Source organism: Xenopus tropicalis, chromosome 10, assembly GCF_000004195.4.
Source record: "Xenopus tropicalis strain Nigerian chromosome 10, UCB_Xtro_10.0, whole genome shotgun sequence".
Taxonomy (NCBI): domain Eukaryota; kingdom Metazoa; phylum Chordata; class Amphibia; order Anura; family Pipidae; genus Xenopus; species Xenopus tropicalis.
In genome coordinates this window covers 48,384,962-48,407,592 of record NC_030686.2, presented here as the reverse complement: position 1 = coordinate 48,407,592, position 22,631 = coordinate 48,384,962, and the positions used below count along the sequence as shown (strand labels likewise).

The following is a 22,631-nucleotide window of genomic DNA, read 5'->3' as shown; positions in this document are numbered from 1 at the left end:
AGGGACTGATGGGAATGGATAGGGACCTTAGATTGTAAGCTCACTGGGGCAGGGGCTGATGGGAATGGGATAGGGACCTTAGATTGTAAGTTCACTGGGGCAGGGACTGATGGGAATGGGATAGGGACCTAGATTGTAAGCTCACTGGGGCAGGGACTGATGGGAATGGGATAGGGACCTTAGATGGTAAGGTCACTGGGGCAGGGACTGATGGGAATGGGATAGGGACCTTAGACTGTAAGCTCACTGGGGCAGGGGCTGATGGGAATGGGATAGGGACCTTAGATTGTAAGCTCACTGGGGCAGGGACTGATGGGAATGGGATAGGGACCTTAGATTGTAAGCTCACTGGGGCAGGGGCTGATGGGAATGGGATAGGGACCTTAGATTGTAAGCTCACTGGGGCAGGGACAGATGTGAAGTGCTGCGGAAATGTATATACAGTAAATAACTGGAAATAAAGACTAAGCGCTAGGTCTCTATATGGCCCTGTCACTTTTCCTTATTATTACACAGGATAGAACCTTCCCTTTCCCACTTTTTATTGTGACTTCCTGTTCGCGGCGCTGCTCCCCGCCTTTTATGGTCCCCGTTCCTTCCCCCGGGGCAGGATGAAGGGTTACTGAAGTGGCTCCTTTTGTCTGCAATCACCATCAAGTAAGAACTCGGCTGGAAATAAAGCTGAGCAAAAGGAAAGCTGCTGCTGGGGAAGGAGGCTTTGATGATGTCTATTAAAGGGCAAGTCAACCCAGAACATACGAAATTCTAAGCAACTTTGCAGTATATAGTTTTCCCATAAATAGGCCCAGTAATAAGCTTTCCGCCCCATGGTGAATATACATACAGGGAATATAGAGATTTATACATATAAATATTCCGCTTACAAAAGGAAATGGGGACGCTGTCCCTTTAAAACAGCTGCTGTTAGGAATGTATCCGCGTCCGAAGCGACACTTCCAAGGTGTTAGATGACTTTCCCCATTTGGTTTTACTTGCCCTTTGTAATGCAAATAACAGTGGATTCCGGGTTACTCTCGGCTGAGAGGATTCTTTGCACTGATGGAAGTTTGTCTCGGATAAATTAGCAGAATTATCTGGGGAATCCGATAAGATTAGCGACTGTCTCGTCCCTCTGTGTCTCTCAAGTGACTTCTGACCCTCTCATTTATCTTGGGAGCCCCCTGTGCCCTGCAGTGCTGCTCATTAGAGAGCGTTCATCATCCCTTACTATGCACTTACTCCCAGTAGTTACCGGGCCTTTATTGTTACATGAACAACAATATGTATATATATATAGAATGGCCAGTTCTAAGCAACCTTTCAATTGGTCTTCTTTGCTCTTTGAGGCTACAGTTTTATTGTTTTTGTTACTTTGTATAAAACGTTTCTCTCTTCAGGCTCTCTCCTATATATAGATGAGTCTCGCATTCAGACAACTCCTTGGTTGCCAAGGTAATTTGGACCCTAGCAACCAGATAGCTGTTGAAACTCCAAACTGGAGAGCTGCTGAACAAAAATTAAAAAAACTACAAATAATAAAAAATGAAGACCAATTGCAAATGGTGTGAAAATATCACGCTCTATGTCATACTAAAAACTTAACTCAAAGGTGAAAAACCCCTTTCTTTTTATAGAACATGACTCTTGTGTTACTGTGTATTATACAAAATAATGTACCTCTTACTTTAGAATGAGGATAGTTACCTCGGAATTCCATGACCCTTATATAACCACAGAACCCCTCAGTGACTGCTAATATCCTTATCATTTACAGTAGGGGGTACATTATCCCTTATAATACATGAGTGATACTCAGAGTTCCCTGTATAACTCAGCCTGCAGCCTTGTGCCTTTATATGGGGGGCACAGAACCCCTCAGTGACTGCTAATATCCTTATCATTTACAGTAGGGGGTACATTATCCCTTATAATACATGAGTGATACTCAGAGTTCCCTGTATAACTCAGCCTGCAGCCTTGTGCCTTTATATGGGGGGCACAGAACCCCTCAGTGACTGCTAATATCCTTATCATTTACAGTAGGGGGTACATTATCCCTTATAATACATGAGTGATACTCAGAGTTCCCTGTATAACTCAGCCTGCAGCCTTGTGCCTTTATATGGGGGCACAGAACCCCTCAGTGACTGCTAATATCCTTATCATTTACAGTAGGGGGTACATTATCCCTTATAATACATGAGTGATACTCAGAGTTCCCTGTATAACTCAGCCTGCAGCCTTGTGCCTTTATATGGGGGGCACAGAACCCCTCAGTGACTGCTAATATCCTTATCATTTACAGTAGGGGGTACATTATCCCTTATAATACATGAGTGATACTCAGAGTTCCCTGTATAACTCAGCCTGCAGCCTTGTGCCTTTATATGGGGGGCACAGAACCCCTCAGTGACTGCTAATATCCTTATCATTTACAGTAGGGGGTACATTATCCCTTATAATACATGAGTGATACTCAGAGTTCCCTGTATAACTCAGCCTGCAGCCTTGTGCCTTTATATGGGGGCACAGAACCCCTCAGTGACTGCTAATATCCTTATCATTTACAGTAGGGGGTACATTATCCCTTATAATACATGAGTGATACTCAGAGTTCCCTGTATAACTCAGCCTGCCAGCCTTGTGCCTTTATATGGGGGGCACAGAACCCCTCAGTGACTGCTAATATCCTTATCATTTACAGTAGGGGGTACATTATCCCTTATAATACATGAGTGATACTCAGAGTTCCCTGTATAACTCAGCCTGCAGCCTTGTGCCTTTATATGGGGGGCACAGAACCCCTCAGTGACTGCTAATATCCTTATCATTTACAGTAGGGGGTACATTATCCCTTATAATACATGAGTGATACTCAGAGTTCCCTGTATAACTCAGCCTGCAGCCTTGTGCCTTTATATGGGGGGCACAGAATCCCTCAGTGACTGCTAATATCCTTATCATTTACAGTAGGGGGTACAATACCCCTTAAAGCATATCATTAACATGACAGACAAGAGTCTATTCCGGCAAATGTTTTATTTTTCTGGAAGAGAAATGATTCACAAGTCTGCGTAGAACGCCAGACTACGAATGTACATTTTGGGGGGGGGGGGGGGGTAAAGAACAAAACAAAACAAAAAAGAACAATAAAAAGTTTTAGCGTCTTTTCATTTCTTTCATAAGAAACAATTTGAGAAACTGTACATCAAGCTTTTTACAAAGCAACTGTATTCTGAACCAACTGCCGACCCAGAGAGCCGACGCCCCTGTATGGTTCCTTGGGAAACCCCTCTCTCCGTATTCAGCACAACAAGGCACTGGGCTTCCGGCACTGGAAATGCCCCTGAATAATAACTTAATCATCCCAAGGGAAGGTTCGGTCCGCTCTGGTTCTGTGGCAGGCTTGGGTCGTACCTCCAGCGTTTCATTAGTGTCATTACGTACTGCTTTGGGGGGGGGGCTGCTGTGAACCCCAAACCCTCCAGGTAGGAAGAATGAAGGAGAGAGCAGGGCAAGATGGCGACACTCACTGCTGCCCTGACCCGCAGCCCCTTCAGTACTTGAGTGCAAGTCCCAGTCCAACAAGAGCCGAGGGTCCTACACAGTCCAACTGATACTGGGCCCCCCCAATAACTAGAGAAGCCCCAGACCCCACAAAGCCTTGGCAGTTACTTCAGAGAATGGTCGTTGGCAATGGGAGTTCTGCCCAACGGGTCAACGAAAACGTCTTTAAAATGGCGGCCGCGGCCTTCAGTCTGTGCTGATTTCACATGGATTTAACCCTTGCTTTTTCGCTTCCAGGTATATCCTTGTAAAGTCACTATACCGGGGCGTGCAGCCCAGCCTGGGCTCCCCAAAGTGCATACGCCCCGTGAACAGGAAGCTGCCCGATCCGGCTTTAACCCCGCATTCCCGAGGAGTCCGTATGGTTCCCTCCCAGCCCCCATTCTCTTTGGGAAGGAAGATTTTACTCTTCTGCCTGTACAGTTTATCCACCGTCACCCCGATAAGAGATTCCTGCAACTCCTCGTCGTTGGTCACGGTGCCGATTGTCCCTTTCACCACTGCAAAACAACAAACATAGGGAGAATTTTACTGGATGGTCCAAAGAAATCTGTAGGTAGATTGGACTGATAGTTTTAAAGGGGATGTTAAACCGAATACTTCCAAAAAAGCCTGGATTCAGCCCAAATCCCGAACCGAATCCGGGATTCGGTGGATCCCTAGTAGAGTAATATTCTAAAAGGAAATTGCAATTGGTCTTAATTTTTTATTATTGGAGTGTTTAATTAGTTTACTTTTTATTCTACAGCTCTCGAGTGTGGAATTTCAGCAGCTATCTGGTTGCTAGGGTCCAGTTTACCTTAGTAACCAGGGAGTGGTTGACGAGAAATAGGAACAGTAGAGGGGCTGAATAGAAAGATATGGAATAAAAAGTAACAATAACAATAAAACTGGAGCCTCACAGAGCAATAGGGTTTGGCTGCCGGGGTCAGTGACCCCCATTTGAAAGCTGCAAAGAGGCAGAAGAAAAAATAATTCCAAGCAACTTCCCAAAACACATGTATTACACATGCTACTGGGAGCAGTGTCTGTTGGTCTGTGTGAAACATTGTAGCAGACAGAGCAGTCCCGGCAGACTTGATACATTGTTGCAAGAATTATAAGGGGTCAGAAAATGGCCGCCTTCAATTGCAGTTACATTGACAAATATATTTACAGCCATCAACAAAGTTTAATGATTGTTTATGGGAAACATGCTCAGAATTACATGATCTTTCATTAAGCAAGATTTTATATTAAGGTTTAGTTCCCCTTTAAGTGCAAAGCTGATGGTCAGAAGTGAACAGAGCCTCGTTAGTTTATTCATAGCCTCTATCTCGGGTCGTTACTAAGAACCAGAAACTCTTTCCTCTTTTGTTCTAAATGACTTTCTTTATTCCCAATATGCCGATTTTAAGAACCAATAGGAAGGACTCACCGAAATCACTGATGCACACGGCGAGCAGGACTTCTGTATCACTGCAGGGGCGGCACGGATCTGAAACAGAAACGGGAGAAATGACTTCAACTGGGGGCAAAATGGGCCCACGGCTGCAGGCAGGAAGTCCCTGTCCCACAGAGCTTGCAATCTAATATCTGCAGCTTAATACTGTACAAGGGTTACCATAATGGTGATACTGGGATGGACAAACCCAGTATATCTGCCCAATGGGATGATACCAGGACTTGGCGTTAATATTCCGCCACAACCTTTGTCCCCTTTACACGTTCAGTCATGTGACAAGGGAAGGATTGCGTAACGGCGCTGGTGGGCGGGGCCTGGGGGCATTTAGAAGGATACAAAGGGCACATTTCTGGTTGAGCAGGACGGACCCAGTCTATAAATACCTGCCGAGAGATTCCTCCTTATCCCTTATGATCCCTTATGCCATGGGGGAATAATTACACAATAACTCCGATCTTAGGTTTGCTGGGGGGAAGATATTCCCTGCGCACATCATACAGCAAACAAACAGGCTCCCCATTTATATAAGGGCAGCTCCAGGGATTCTGCTGGTTTTACTGGGATGGGTCCCTAACAAACCCCCATTCATAAAGGGAAAAAGAGCGGCATTTTAGAGCGTCCCTCCAAAGCCCAGGGGAGTGTAACGCCGCTACCCCCAGGATAAAGCCGCCATTGTCAGAGGGGAGATGCCCAAACCTGCGGGGGGGAATATCTCTAACAGATTCGGACATTATCCTTAGGTAACCCGAGGCGGTGGCCGGGGCCTGTGCCCTCTGTGTCTCTCTGGCCGGCCCAGGAGATGTAATTACATTAGCGATCCTAACCAGGGGGGGGCCCCAGTGCAACCAGCAACAGCTCTCCAGTTTCCTACTGACCCTCTGTTTATCATAAAGTCCTAATTGTTTCACAAAATGAGGATTGTACAAGAATTGAGGCAACATGGCAGCTCCCACCCGCATGCAAAGAAACGCAGAGCGGGGTTACTAAAGTCCCAATTGCAGGGATAGGCAGAAGTGCTTTCAGGAACAGGATTAGGAGGAGGGGGCACTATTTATATAATAATAAATAAAAGCCCCCAAGGGCTTAACCCCAGCACCTGACGGCTTATTGCTTTTCAATTCCTACTGTGCCGACACACAATTCCTGTCCAGCCCGGCCAAGAGGGGTCTCCTTTCCCTGCGAGCCCCCCTGCAGCTGTGTGTACGCTCCTTCCAGCCAATTGTCCCCGAGGAAGAAACCTAAAGCCCCACTATTGTTCCACTTCAAACACTGGCCCCCACAGCTGTTTAGTGCTGAGCGAGCCAACGGGCCGGCCCAGATGTGCGTAGTAAGGCCGGCCTGGTCACTTTATACTCGCTGCCTTTATAGAGAATTTTCCAGGCTATTAGAGGTCTAGACAGAGGCACTTATTTAACCAAATATAGACAGTGGCCTGGAGTCTCATAGGGGATGTCTGGGGTCATTCTGGAATGTGGATTAAGTGGGATAAGAGCAGAACCAAAGAGCAAGTTCTGCTAATTACTGGGCAATGCCAGCGGGTCCTACTAGGAACAGTAAGGACTGGTACAGAGTGCCAAATGGGGGAGGTTTATTACGGAGTATAATGGGAAGAGACTAAAGGTCCCCATACACGGGCCGATTGTAGCTGCCGATATGGGTCCCTTGGACAGATTCGGCAGCTTATCGGCCCGTGTAGGGGCAGAAACGATAGGCCTGGCCGATCGATATCTGGCCTGAAATTGGGCAGATCTCGATCGGGCAGGTTAGAAAATTCAGTCGTATCGGGGACCACATCAGCTCGTTGATGCGGCCCCCGAACCGACTGCCCCATTGCCGCCAATATAATTCGAATTAGCCTACACATTCCCCGATATCGTCCGCCCGTAGGTGCGAGTGAATCTTAACGTGTATGGAGGCCTTAAAGGTGGCCAAACACGTAACGATCCGTTTGCCTGGTGAGGTCGCCAAGCGAGCGGATCAACTCCCGATATCCCCCACCTATGGATGGGCCATATCGGGGGAATTTAGGCTAATTCGGTCGTTTGGCCCAAGGGAACGATATCGGCAGCTACAATCGGCATTAAGATCCGCTCGTTTGGCCAGGTCGCCAAGTGAGCGGATCTTCTCCCGATATCCCCACCTACGGGTGGGCGATATTGGGCAAATAGAGGCTAATTCGATCGTTTGGCCCTGGTGGCGAATTATAACGACGGCAATGGGGGCAGTCAGTTCGGGGAGCACATCAACATTCAGACTAAATTTTTTAACCTGCTTATCAATATCTGGCCAATTTCAGGGCAGATGTCGGTCGGCAGGCCGTCAGAAGTGCCCCTACACAGGCCAATAAGCTGACGAATCTGTCTAAGGGACCGATATGGGCAGCAAGAATCGGCCACCTTAACCCCTAACCGACCTATTTGTCTCACTGGGCTTTCCATCATTTGGAGGGGGAGCTGCCAGGGATACCATTTGCCCTATACAAGCCAAACCGACCCCCCTCCCCGGCCCAGTTTTACAGCAAACAGATTGGCTTTCAGTAAATAAAGGGTAACAAACCCTGCTCTGTAGAGGATTCCCCTCATTTCCAGGCTACAGAGATAAGGGACACAAATTGGGAGGAAATGGAGATTATTATCAAGGCAGCTGGGGGGGTAGGAACGCCATAGGGCTAGTGATTTCTGCTTATTTCTAAGGGACATGGGGAAAGTGGCTACTAGCCATAGTAACATCCTATGCCCCTTACTCCCAGTCCTTTCTACTTGTGACACTCACTGCCCCAACACTTACAGCCCCTGCCCAATAAAAAGCCAATCCAGCAGGGTGGGCAGTTGGGGAGGGACAGATTTCCCAGCACACCTCTATAGCTGCTATAGACTATAAGCTCTGCAGGCAAGGACTGCCCAATGCAAAAACCCCATATAATAACTCCCTAACATTAAGCTATAGACTATAAGCTCTGCAGGTGAGGACTGCCCAATGCAAAAACCCCATATAATAAGTCCCTAACATTAAGCGGGGAAACATAAAGGTTAAACCAAAGTCACTTCCTCCCTGGAGTAACGCTCCCTCCCCCATAATCTGGTTAATGGGTTACCCATGGCTAGTTAGTGACCCTTCCCCGGTAAAGGAAATGCCCCAGGCAGGGGACTATTACAAACTGGGTGCTTACATGGATATTATTAGCTTGGTGACTTATAAAGCCAGAGGGCAAGTATATAGTTTCCCCCCCAACAATCTTATGGGCACTGGGGGGAGGTTGTAAGAAGGACAAATGCCCGAGGGCTCCTCGAACCCCAGTCGCACACAAAGGGCAAGCAATGTGGCAGATATTATTATTATTATTGCCCTGCAGGAAACACTTGGTGCAAGAGTAAAACTGCTCCCCCGGGTTACTGCGATTCAGTGCTCCCCGCTGCACAGTTATAATCCCATTAACCTTTGAGTGGAGCCTGGGACACATTTCAGAGGGATTTTGTATTTTTTTTTCCACAAGGGACCAGATTACTGCTGAATTGCACGCATTCCTCCTCAATTTGCTTGTGTTTACCCTCTTAACAATCTAGTGCCTGGGGGCTCCCATCCCCCACCAACTAATTTCTACATAGCTACTCACAGGCCTGCTAAGTGCCCACTTATTAATATAGGGGAGGTTTTTTGGAGCACTTTTCCTTTTAAAATCTGAACTGATAAGGGTTTATTTTATTGTGTGCCCAGAACATTCCTTCTCTGTATATTTGTATTTATACATATGGGTAGGAGGTGCCATAGTGTTTCCCTTAGACAGTACAGTATGGGGGTACAGCTTATTGTGTGCCCAGAACATTCCTTCTCTGTATATTTGTATTTATACATATGGGTAGGGGTGCCATAGTGTTTCCCTTAGACAGTACAGTATGGGGGTACAGCTTATTGTGTGGCCCAGAACATTCCTTCTCTGTATATTTGTATTTATACATATGGGTAGGAGGTGCCATAGTGTTTCCCTTAGACAGTACAGTATGGGGGTACAGCTTATTGTGTGCCCAGAACATTCCTTCTCTGTATATTTGTATTTATACATATGGGTAGGGGTGCCATAGTGTTTCCCTTAGACAGTACAGTATGGGGGTACAGCTTATTGTGTGCCCAGAACATTCCTTCTCTGTATATTTGTATTTATACATATGGGTAGGAGGTGCCATAGTGTTTCCCTTAGACAGTACAGTATGGGGGTACAGCTTATTGTGTGCCCAGAACATTCCTTCTCTGTATATTTGTATTTATACATATGGGTGGGAGGTGCCATAGTGTTTCCCTTAGACAGTACAGTATGGGGGTACAGCTTATTGTGTGCCCAGAACATTCCTTCTCTGTATATTTGTATTTATACATATGGGTAGGGGGTGCCATAGTGTTTCCCTTAGACAGTACAGTATGGGGGTACAGCTTATTGTGTGCCCAGAACATTCCTTCTCTGTATATTTGTATTTATACATATGGGTAGGGGGTGCCATAGTGTTTCCCTTAGGCAGTACAGTATGGGGGGTACAGCTTATTGTGTGCCCAGAACATTCCCTCTCTGTATATTTGTATTTATACATATGGGTAGGGGGTGCCATAGTGTTTCCCTTAGACAGTACAGTATGGGGGTACAGCTTATTGTGTGCCCAGAACTTTCCTTCTCTGTATATGGGGGTACGTTCCCTATTGAACAAGAGCAATAATAATAATCACATTAAATGCCGGGCTAATCTTTCTGTCCCAGAAAGTCTCTAAGAACCAGCACTAATCCAATTCTAACCTGATTTAATATAAAAAAAAAAAAATCGCTAGCTCGGCTAATTAATGTGCGGGCTTGCTGCCAGCAGGGACAATTTGTCAGCACTCCCAGAACTGTCAGCTCAAAGCGCCAACCGGTTTACGAGACGATTTTAGTCAAAGTCTCCGAAAAGGCAGGCAGTGCCGGCAGGGCGGTGTAAATTAATATGCAGCGGGTAATGCCACTTAGCGCATCAATCAGTCAGGGTGAAAAAGTAATAAAAAGATTTATGCCAAACCCCATTGATTGGGGTGTAGGGAAAGGAACAAGTTTGCTTTCCAAGTCTCCCTCCTCTCACTAAATATACCCCCCCCAACTGCGCACTGTGATAGCATTACAATAGGACTTCCTGCTGCATGTGATTAAGGACCCTAGTATCCAGCCGAATGATTGCTTCCCCTTGAAACACTGACCAGCTAATACCTTCAGACTTTGGGTCATAAACCCATAAACACGTCGGTGCCATTAGTACAGTTTGGGCCTAGGGGGGACCGACCCATAAACACGTCGGTGCCATTAGTACAGTTTGGGCCTAGGGGGGACTGACCCATAAACACCTCACTGCCATTAGTACAGTTTGGGCCTAGGGGGGACTGACCCATAAACACGTCACTGCCATTAGTACAGTTTGGGCCTAGGGGGGACCGACCCATAAACACGTCACTGCCATTAGTACAGTTTGGGCCTAGGGGGGACTGACCCATAAACACGTCGGTGCCATTAGTACAGTTTGGGCCTAGGGGGGACTGACCCATAAACACGTCGGTGCCATTAGTACGGTTTGGGCCTAGGGGGGACCGACCCATAAACACGTCACTGCCATTAGTACAGTTTGGGCCTAGGGGGGACCGACCCATAAACACGTCGGTGCCATTAGTACAGTTTGGGCCTAGGGGGGACTGACCCATAAACACATCGGTGCCATTAGTACAGTTTGGGCCTAGGGGGGACTGACCCATAAACACATCACTGCCATTAGTACAGTTTGGGCCTAGGGGGGACCGACCCATAAACACGTCACTGCCATTAGTACAGTTTGGGCCTAGGGGGGACCGACCCATAAACACGTCGGTGCCATTAGTACAGTTTGGGCCTAGGGGGGACTGACCCATAAACACATCGGTGCCATTAGTACAGTTTGGGCCTAGGGGGGACTGACCCATAAACACGTCGGTGCCATTAGTAGTTTGGGCCTAGGGGGGACTGACCCATAAACACTCACTGCCATTAGTACAGTTTGGGCCTAGGGGGGACTGACCCATAAACACGTCGGTGCCATTAGTACAGTTTGGGCCTAGGGGGGACTGACCCATAAACACGTCGGTGCCATTAGTACAGTTTGGGCCTAGGGGGGACCGACCCATTAGCACGTTGGTGCCATTAGTACAGTTTGGGCCTGGGTGGGTGGGGGGGTGTGTTAGGCAGAGTTAATGGCACATCTATAACAGTGGGTGTGTAGGTAAGTGTGAGGATATACAGTAGGTACACACCCAGTAGTTAAGGTGCTTATATCTATAAATATAAATTCCCTTGCTGATCCCTGTGAGACTGACAGCACATAATCTCTGAGTTTCCCATTAACCAGAACCGGCCAGCCCTTTTTGCCATAAATACAGTATCAGAACACGGGTTGTTGAGTTTAACCTACTTGTTACTTGCAATTATATCAATTACATAATTATGATCCTGCTTATCTCCGACAGCCAATCACTACCCGGCTTTAGAGTCCTGCTTATGCCAGCAGTTTACTATGGGTTGGATCCTGCTTGTGGGATGGTGGGATTAGGATTTCAGGAGAACCTGTACCTCTAGCACAGATTTCATAATTATAGCTTATTAATTAGCACATGTACTCTAATTAGTGTATAAGCTAAATATTTAGGCAACATTTTTCCAATGGAAACATCAGCCTCAGGTTTTGTCTCCATGTTGCCACCTAGTGGTCACCAACCACACTGCAGCATACAGAGCCATTGGAAAAGTCCTACTGGCGGATGCTATAGATCCCAGGGATGGATTCCTTACCAGAAACTGTGTGCAAATCCGAGAGAGTCCTCTGGCTGATCAGTTCATACTGGAAACCAGTGATTTTGCGGCTAATGTCTTGCTGGGGGGTGGCCTCGATATAGAGCCCCCTTTGATCCAAGCCAAAGCAGTAGACTTTGTGCGGATTGTTCTCTCCATCCGGCACCACAAGTTTGAGTTCTCCAGTTTTTTCTGAATAAATATTAGCTCCCTTGGAGTCTTTAAAGGGTTTGATGCAAACTGTTAGATGTTTATAGGCGGACGTTAAAGTGTTAGGCCTCAGGTTAATAATCATGGCGCCTGTTGGGTAGAGCCACTCAACAGAACCTTCAGAGCAGCGGAGGTAGACTTGCTCAACGTCTTTCGTGTGGCCCTCGTGGGTCAGGCCGCTATAAAGAAACAGAAAAAAAGAAATTAATACCATGGCTGGGGGCAGAATGAGAAGGCCTGTTATGGCTAGATTGGGGGATAAAGCCTATTGGTGCTTGTAGATACCCCTATAATCCCAGCTAGGGTTAGATTGGGGGATAGGGTTAATTGGTGCTTCTAGATACCCCTATAATCCCAGCTAGGGTGAGATTGGGGGATAATGTCTATTGGTGATCTAGATACCCCTATAAAACCAGCTAGGGTGAGATTGGGGGATAATGTCTATTGGTGCTTCTAGATACCCCTATAAGCCCAGCTAGGGTGAGATTGGGGGATAATGTCTATTGGTGCTTCTAGATACCCCTATAAGCCCAGCGTGGGTGAGATTGGGGGATAATGTCTATTGGTGCTTCTAGATACCCCTATAAACCCAGCTAGGGTGAGATTGGGGGATAATGTCTATTGGTGCTTCTAGATACCCCTATAAGCCCAGCTAGGGTGAGATTGGGGGATAATGTCTATTGGTGCTTCTAGATACCCCTGAAAGCCCAGCTAGGAGGACAGTCGGGGTGAGATTGTGGGATAAAGCCTATTGGCACTTCTAGATACCCCTGAAAGCCCAACTAGGAGGACAGTTAGGAAGAGATTTGGGGTAGATATTGGAAGGGCTTATCGGATGAGCTGTGACAGTGCAGTATGTAGATGGAATCTCATGGAACAATTGCCGTGGGTTGGTGCCGGCTTATATGGATTAGATATAAATGCAAAACCCTGAGTCCATTTAGGAAGGTGGAAGCGACTAATGACCAAGTGAGAGGTAGGGAATGTCCCCACAGGACAGTGAGGGCTATAGAAATGCTAAGTACAGAAACCCAGCACACAATGGAAATGCTAAAGAGGAGAGTGCGGAGGTGCTGGTATCACTGGGGGGGCTTAAGTGAAACTCCCAACCCCCAGTGTTAGGCAGCCTATTCCCCCCTCTCAATAACCCTGGCTGAAAGGTGCCTTATTACCATTAACTGTTCTTTCCCTCCAAAACTGCACCCAGCCCCCCCCCCATAGGAATATAGAGTATCTACTAATTCTTATATATACTGTATATATGTCCTATTCCCATGCAGTGGGTATGTATTGGGGGCAATAAATCACTCTTGCCCTTATAGTGACTCCAGTCAGTACCTGCCCTACTGGGCACTACGGATCATTTCAGATTTACCCTGGCACCGGCTATACACCCCTCTGTACCAACCTAAGTGCCCCGGGCAGATTTCAGTTTCATTTTACTCTGAATACACAACTAATAAATAAAGGGCAGTGACCCGGAGAAAGGCAAGAACATAGCTGAACGCTCCAATGCCCCAGAACCCCCCTGTGCTTTGTGCCTATAGGGCTTTAACCCTTTCTTTAAACACTATGTTTATATATTTATATTGAGTGGCCCAAGCACTTTAGTGATCCAGAACCAAGTAACAAATATATTTTCATGGCAGAGCTCTGCAGTGTAAAGGCATGGCTGCCCACCCAAGGGAATGGCGGCACCTCTGTACAATTTTGCCCCCCTGTAAGTGAACCCTAACATTACTTTCCCTGGCCCCCCTGTAAGTGAACCCTAACATTACTTTCCCTGGCCCCCCTGTAAGTGAACCCTAACATTACTATCCCTGGCCCCCCTGTGAGTGAACCCTAACATTACTTTCCCTGGCCCCCCAGTACCTGCCCAGCATCTCAATGCTCAGGAACGCAGTCCTGCCCGCTGGGTCGGGGAGCGCTGGGCTCCACCAGATGCCCCATTGTGCACAAACATCTGATGATCAGCTGGCTTTTACAATCGCTCGCTCTATAAAGGCTGACTAAACACTGGGCTGGCTAAACACCGGGCTGAAAAGAACCTTTGCCTTTAATCAGCTGCAGGTTATAAACACGGCAAACAGACAGTTTAACGCCTGGGTGGCCAATTTATCACCCACCATTCAGATTGGCACCACAACTGGGAAAACACAAACCTGTATATTGTGTAACAGGAGGGTCCCCATCCCATGACTTCCAAACCCCCTGATCTTGGGGCATCTGGCACTGTATAAAATCATTGCTTTTCCAAAACTGGTTGAATCAGTCAGAATAAAATATATACCCACTGGCATTGGGGCATAACAAACATCTCATCACCCTGTGGCTTCATATGGCAGAGAGGAAAGTCCTCGGCACACACTCCACGTAAACCACATTCCATAGGAACGGAGTGCGCTCTCTGGCCACCGTGTAAAGGAATTTTGTTTGTGCCTCACAGCTGCGTCAAACTGCAACTCACACCTGTCCTTTTACTGCTCGCCCAGTTGCCCACATTGGGGGGTACAGTGCAACAACAAGAGAAACAAGTGCCCAGACCAGGGGGGATACACCGTAACACCCAGACAGCCAGTTACCCACATTGGGGGGGATACATTGCAGTAACAACAAGAGAATCAAGTGCCCAGACCAGGGGGGGATACACTGTAACACCCAGAGAGCCAGTTACCCACATTGGGGGGGATACATTGTAACACCCAGAGAAACAGGTGCCCAGACCAGGGGGGATACACTAACACCCAGAGAGCCAGTTACCCACATTGGGGGGGATACATTGTAACACCCAGAGAAACAGGTGCCCAGACCAGGGGGGATACACTGTAACACCCAGAGAGCCAGTTACCCACATTGGGGGGGATACACTGTAACACCCAGAGAAACAGGTGCCCAGACCAGGGGGGATACACTGTAACACCCAGAGAGCCAGTTACCCACATTGGGGGGGATACATTGTAACACCCAGAGAAACAGGTGCCCAGACCAGGGGGGATACACTGTAACACCCAGAGAGCCAGTTACCCACATTGGGGGGGATACACTGTAACACCCAGAGAAACAGGTGCCCAAGTTGGAGAGAATATATTTTAACACCCAGACTGGGAAAAGACTGAAAGCCTTGAGACCCCATAGCCTTTACAAGTCCCCAATGGGCAGTAGGAGAGCTTGGCACAGGCTGCACCCAGTATGGCACAGGACCTTACAGAGGCATTGGCAGGCATAGGGCAACACAAGGAACCCGGGCACCTTACCTTCCTTTCCAATTGCACATGTCGCTGGAGTATTGCTGCGAGGTCCCCCGGTCCATAAGAATCACCATGAAGAAGCTCAGCAGGACCCTCCTTAACATGTTGGCACAGCACATTGGCTAATCTCAGGGCTAAATGAGCAAATAAAATCCCAATCTCAGCAGCAGGCAGTAATCCAGGCGGGCAGGCACAGGGCAGTGCAAGGGCAGATGGGCACCTCCCAGCCAGGGTTGAACAGTAGTAATCCAGGGACCCCCAGGCTAGATCTCCCCATCACTTGGGAAGCACTGAGCTCTTCCTCTGCCCCACACAGACGCTCCCTCTGCCCCAGCTCAGTGCAAACTGATACTGCCTGCCCAGCCTCCAAGTACAGAGTGCACAGGACACACCCACATGGGAGGGGCAAGGAAGTGGGCGGATCCACAGAGCAGCCAGCAACAGGTCCTTCCTTTCTCCTTCCTCACTGCACTCTGAGCTTGTTTGGGAGGAATCACAAAATAGCCCCATAAGCCCCACCCCAAAAGGAGGCCCAAGAAAGTGGGCGGTACAAACTCTTCTTAAAGGAAAACCAACCTAAAAAACTTTGCTGCTTTCTTTATTATAAAAAATAGAATAACTAGTTTTCCTTTCCTATGAATTCCAAAGTACTTCATGCTGAGAAAAGGGCATAGACTTATGTAAGAGCCACCAGTTTGTTGAGGGAGTAGTTGAGACAGGGGAAAGCTTCCAATCACAAATGGCTGCATTCCAGCCTTGCAGGGAGTTCAACAACAGGGCCACAGGTTGGTCACTGCTATAGGAGAGACTACGAGACAATAAATACTTCTGAGTCAGGTAATGAGCGCAGCATTAATCAAGTCTAAAAGGTGATTTTATTTTTAGGGTAATGTCAGCAGGCAGACTGGTTAATCCGGTTAGCTCTTATCTATAGCCCAGACGTGCTGCAACTAGAACAACCTGTGCTTCCTTGGAACAAATGGAGTGAGGGGGGAAATTAGATGGCAATATGAAAGCAATATGGCAGCTCCCACCCATATGTACACATTCAAATAAGCAGGGGCCCCCTTAGCTCATGGCAAGGTTACAGATATATATAGAAACATTGGGGTAACAGTCACCCCGCTATAGTTCCAGGGGTACCCAGGGCACAAATAAGCACTCACCCCAAATCCCCCCCTAACTGGCCTTCAGGCTGGGCCCCCTTAGCCCATAACAAGGTTACAGATATATAGAAACATTGGGGTAACAGTCACCCCGCTATAGTTCCAGGGGTACCCAGGGCACAAATAAGCACTCACCCCAAATCCCCCCCTAACTGGCCTTCAGGCTGGGCCCCCTTAGCCCATAACAAGGTTACAGATATATAGAAACATTGGGGTAACAGTCACCCCGCTATAGTTCCAGGGGTACCCAGGGCACAAATAAGCACTCACCCCAAATCCCCCCTAAACTGGCCTTCAGGCTGGGCCCCCTTAGCCCATAACAAGGTTACAGGATATATAGAAACATTGGGGTAACAGTCACCCCGCTATAGTTCCAGGGTACCCAGGGCACAAATAAGCACTCACCCCAAATCCCCCCCTAAACTGGCCTTCAGGCTGGGCCCCCTTAGCCCATAACAAGGTTACAGATATATAGAAACATTGGGGTAACAGTCACCCCGCTATAGTTCCAGGGTACCCAGGGCACAAATAAGCACTCACCCCAAATCCCCCCCTAACTGGCCTTCAGGCTGGGCCCCCTTAGCCCATAACAAGGTTACAGATATATAGAAACATTGGGGTAACAGTCACCCCGCTATAGTTCCAGGGGTACCCAGGGCACAAATAAGCACTCACCCCAAATCCCCCCTAACTGGCCTTCAGGCTGGGCCCCCTTAGCCATAACAAGGTTACAGATATATAGAAACATTGGGGTAACAGTCACCCCGCTATAGTTCCAGGGGTACCCAGGGCACAAATAAGCACTCACCCCAAATCCCCCCTAACTGGCCTTCAGGCTGGGCCCCCTTAGCCCATAACAAGGTTACAGATATATAGAAACATTGGGGTAACAGTCACCCCGCTATAGTTCCAGGGGTACCCAGGGCACAAATAAGCACTCACCCCAAATCCCCCCCTAACTGGCCTTCAGGCTGGGCCCCCTTAGCCCATAACAAGGTTACAGATATATAGAAACATTGGGGTAACAGTCACCCCGCTATAGTTCCAGGGGTACCCAGGGCACAAATAAGCACTCACCCCAAATCCCCCCTAACTGGCCTTCAGGCTGGGCCCCCTTAGCCCATAACAAGGTTACAGATATATAGAAACATTGGGGTAACAGTCACCCTGCTATAGTTCCAGGGGTACCCAGGGCACAAATAAGCACTCACCCCAAATCCCCCCCTAACTGGCCTACTAGTCTACCATATTCTGAAACTCTAACCAATGGCTGATTTCTAAGGACAGTGAACATAGCAACCAGAACCATGCACTTAACACATATGTCATTAACCTGCCAGATCTCTTCCTTGCTTCACTAAACTCACAAATCGTTAGCGTATCTTTCCTTCAAGCCCCTGGCCACAGAGCTGACAATCTAATTAACATTGACCGAGGTCACCCCAGCTCTCCAGCCCCTCCTCCCTGCGCCCCGCAGCCAAGAAAGTAATAGAACTCTAAATCCATTTGCTGGAATAGAAAGATTTTCTGTTATTTGATTCTCAGTTTGAAACAGGGTCTGTGCCTGACCGAGGGGGGGATTAATTTCCGGCTTTGTGCGATGCCAGTAACGCCAGTGATGGAACAGATAGAGCCTTTTTATCTCTATGAATAGCCACTTGTCATGCTTGTTATTATTATTTTTTGGCTTCTTTTTCGTACTGTTTGGCCCCAGCAGGGAGCCCTGGTATCACTTTACAGCCCATGGAGCCATGCGCTGAATCAGCAAATCTGCCTCTGCATATTAATTTGATTTCCCCTTACTCCCCCCTGCTAGATACTACTGGGGCCCCCCAATATGTCATGCACAGATAAACCCAATTATATACACTTTGGGCCTAGGGGGGACTGACCCATAAACATGTCACTGCCATTAGTACAGTTTGGGCCTAGGGGGGACTGACCCATAAACACGTCACTGCCGTTAGTACAGTTTGGGCCTAGGGGGGACTGACCCATAAACACGTCGGTGCCATTAGTACAGTTTGGGCCTAGGGGGGACTGACCCATAAACACGTCGGTGCCATTAGTACAGTTTGGGCCTAGGGGGGAGTGACCCATAAACATGTCACTGCCATTAGTACAGTTTGGGCCTAGGGGGGGACTGACCCATAAACACGTCGGTGCCATTAGTACAGTTTGGGCCTAGGGGGGACTGACCCATAAACACGTCGGTGCCATTAGTACAGTTTGGGCCTAGGGGGGACCGACCCATAAACACGTCACTGCCATTAGTACAGTTTGGGCCTAGGGGGGACCGACCCATAAACACGTCACTGCCATTAGTACAGTTTGGGCCTAGGGGGGACCGACCCATAAACACGTCACTGCCATTAGTACAGTTTGGGCCTAGGGGGACTGACCCATAAACACGTCGGTGCCATTAGTACAGTTTGGGCCTAGGGGGGACCGACCCATAAACACGTCGGTGCCATTAGTACAGTTTGGGCCTAGGGGGGACTGACCCATAAACACGTCACTGCCATTAGTACAGTTTGGGCCTAGGGGGGACTGACCCATAAACATAGTCACTGCCATTTAGTACAGTTTGGGCCTAGGGGGACTGACCCATAAACACGTCACTGCCGTTAGTACAGTTTGGGTCCTAGGGGGACTGACCCATAAACACGTCGGTGTCATTAGTACAGTTTGGGCCTAGGGGGGACTGACCCATAAACACGTCGGTACCATTAGTACAGTTTGGGCCTAGGGGGACTGACCCATAAACACGTCACTGCCATTAGTACAGTTTGGGGCCTAGGGGGGACTGACCCATAAACACCTCACTGCCATTAGTACAGTTTGGGCCTAGGGGGGACTGACCCATAACAACGTCACTGCCATTAGTACAGTTTGGGCCTAGGGGGGACTGACCCATAAACACGTCACTGCCATTGTACAGTTTGGGCCTAGGGGGGACTGACCCATAAACACGTCACTGCCATTAGTACAGTTTGGGCCTAGGGGGGCCGACCCATAAACACGTCGGTGCCATTAGTACAGTTTGGGCCTAGGGGGGACTGACCCATAAACACGTCACTGCCATTAGTAACAGTTTGGGCCTAGGGGGGACCGACCCATAAACACGTCGGTGCCATTAGTACAGTTTGGGCCTAGGGGGGACCGACCCATAAACACGTCGCTGCCATTAGTACAGTTTGGGCCTAGGGGGGACCGACCCATAAACACGTCACTGCCATTAGTACAGTTTGGGCCTAGGGGGGACCGCCCATAAACACGTCCCTTGCCATTAGTACAGTTTGGGCCTAGGGGGGACCGCCCATACACGTCGGTGCCATCAAAGTTTGGCCGGGGGGGACCTACACGTCGGTGCCATTCAGTACAGTTTGGGCCTAGGGGGACCGACCCATAAACACGTCGCGTGCCATTAGTACAGTTTGGCCTAGGGGGGACCGACCCATAAACACGTCGTGCCATTAGTACAGTTTGGGCCTAGGGGGGACCGACCCATAAACACGTCACTGCCATTAGTACAGTTTGGCCTAGGGGGGACCGACCCATAAACACGTCGGTGCCATTAGTACAGTTTGGGCCTAGGGGGGACCGACCCATAAACACGTCGGTGCCATTAGTACAGTTTGGCCTAGGGGGGACCGACCCATAAACACGTCACTGCCATTAGTACAGTTTGGGCCTAGGGGGGACCGACCCATAAACACGTCGGTGCCATTAGTACAGTTTGGGCTAGGGGGGACCGACCCATAAACACGTCGGTGCCATTAGTACAGTTTGGGCCTAGGGGGGACCGACCCATAAACACGTCGGTGCCATTAGTACAGTTGGGCTAGGGGGGACTGACCCATAAACACGTCGGTGCCATTAGTACAGTTTGGGCCTAGGGGGGACCGACCCATAAACACGTCACTGCCATTAGTACAGTTTGGGCCTAGGGGGGACCGACCCATAAACACGTCGGTGCCATTAGTACAGTTTGGGCCTAGGGGGACCGACCCATAAACACGTCACTGCCGACACTTTGGGACCATAAGGGTTACATGACGGGGTTGGCAGAATCCTGTATGTGAGTAGATGGGGGTTACTCAGGAAGGGGTGACACTGATGTGCCAATGAGAGGGACAGGGTTGGGGTGGGACACAGGGGGTGACAGGGACACACAATAGCCAGTGTATCAGAGCAGGGGGGGCAGTTTCATGTGACACTCAGGGCCGGGGGCTCTATTGTATGGAAAGGGGCAGATGAGAGGAACCCCTGTTGGTGTCAGTAGTAGAAATCTCCGGGGGTCGGGGGTAGTTATTTGGGCAGTTAATCATTGGGCCATTGTCACACGTTAAATGAATAAACAAACAAATGATATTACATTCAGTGTAAAACAATCAGGAATATTCCCCATTAACAGGAGGGAGAGAGGATCAGAACAGAACAAAGAATTCATTATCCTTTATTTATATAGTACTGATTGTGCAGAGGTTATAGGTCATTCCCATCAGCCCCTGCAGAGCTGACAATCTAATGGACACACTGGGACCAGTCATAGGCAGAACCAGGCCCTGAGAGGAATATAGACGCGGACACGCCCACTGGCAGGCGATACCAATTCAAGTGACTGTAAGGGGGGGCCCCACTCCGTTCCCCCCATTCCTGTCTCTGCGCCCTTTGTATTTCATACAGGGGGGAAGCTAATGCGAGGGGGGGGGGCAAGGCTTTAGTAGGTAAAAAAAAGCTCAGGAGGAACCAAATGGAAGGAACCCCAACGCCCCAGATTATGGGGGGGCTGCTCCGTTATACACGGACACTGTCCCTCACAGATTCCCCCGCCATTCAGCCTGAGAACAATCTCTCCCGCCCTTATGGTTTGAGGCAGTTATGTCATAGGCTGTAGGAAACAGGCAGCGCCAGGAGCCAATCACAGGGCTCCGTGTGGGATATTACGGCCAATCAGGGGCCTCATTCTCACGGATACGGTGTAGTGATGCCTCGGAGCCCACGCTGCCAGTGCCAGTGCCGGTGCCGCTGAGGCAGGTGTGTGTGTGTGTGTGTGGGGCCGGGGGGGTTACTGACTGTCAGTTCCTACTAATGCTCCGTGTTGTACGTAGGGGAGGGGGCAGTGAGTACAGTTCCACTGGGGGTGTGGCTACAGGGCTGCAGTGAGGCAGTTCTACTGGGGGTGTGGCTACAGGGCTGCAGTGAGTCCTGTTCCACTGGGGGTGTGGCTACAGGGCTGCAGTGAGTACAGTTCCACTGGGGGTGTGGCTACAGGGCTGCAGTGAGTACAGTTCTACTGGGGTAGGGCTACAGGGCTGCAGTGAGTAAGTAGGCCTACAGCAGTGATCCCCAACCAGTGGCTCAGGGGCAACATGTTGCTCCCCAACCCTTGGATGTTGCTCTCAGTGCCCCAAACCAGGGAGTTATTTTTGAATTCCTGACTTGGGGGCAAGTTTTGGTTGAATAAAAACAAGATTTCCTACCAAATAAAGCCCCCTGTAAGCTGATAGGGTGCATAGAGGCCCCTAATAGCCAATCACGGCCCTTATTTGGCACCTCCATGAACTTTTATGGTGCTTGTGTTGCTCCCCAAGTCTTTTTGCATTTGACTGTGGCTCACGAGTAAGAAAGGTTGGGGATCCCTGGCCTACAGTATGCTTCGATTAGTGACCAAGTTGGATAAGCCTAATTTGGCCACCCACATACTGGCCTTAAGCTAGCCATACACGCACCGATAATATCGTACGAAACCTCGTTTCATGCGATACTCGGTGCGTGTATGGCAAGTCGGCGAGTCGACCGATATCGCAGGAGGCTGCTGATATCGGTCGACTTGACGATTGCGCGGGTTAATTGGACGCCATAGAAGGCGCCTGAGCAAAATCTGCCTTCAGGGCTGAATCGGCAAAAGGAGGTAGAAATTGTATTGTTTCTACCTCCGTATCTGCCGTTTCAGCCCTGAACGTTAGTGGTGAATTGAACGATCTTTCAAAAAAGATCGCAAATCGCCACATGTGTGGCCACCTTAAATCAGGTTTGCACACTCGCTTGGTGACCTTGCCAAATGAACAACTCTTTAGATCTATCTATATCTTTCCTCTGACTTTGTACATCCCTTCCACATAGCTGAGCTCAAACCTATGCTGCATCCACTAAAGGTTACTATAAGC

At 48.8% G+C, this 22,631-nt stretch overlaps 1 protein-coding gene across 1 annotated transcript; it reads right to left on the bottom strand.

Annotated features, from left to right (window-relative positions):
- Positions 1-3,746: 3,746 nt before the first annotated feature.
- metrnl (meteorin, glial cell differentiation regulator-like) lies at positions 3,747-15,744 on the bottom strand. Its single transcript, NM_001017107.1, is given in 4 exon segments — positions 3,747-4,067; positions 4,985-5,044; positions 11,835-12,223; positions 15,299-15,744. Coding segments are annotated over 4 exon segments (861 nt in total). The 5' UTR covers positions 15,397-15,744; the 3' UTR covers positions 3,747-3,753.
- Between the last annotated feature and the right edge of the window lie 6,887 nt (positions 15,745-22,631).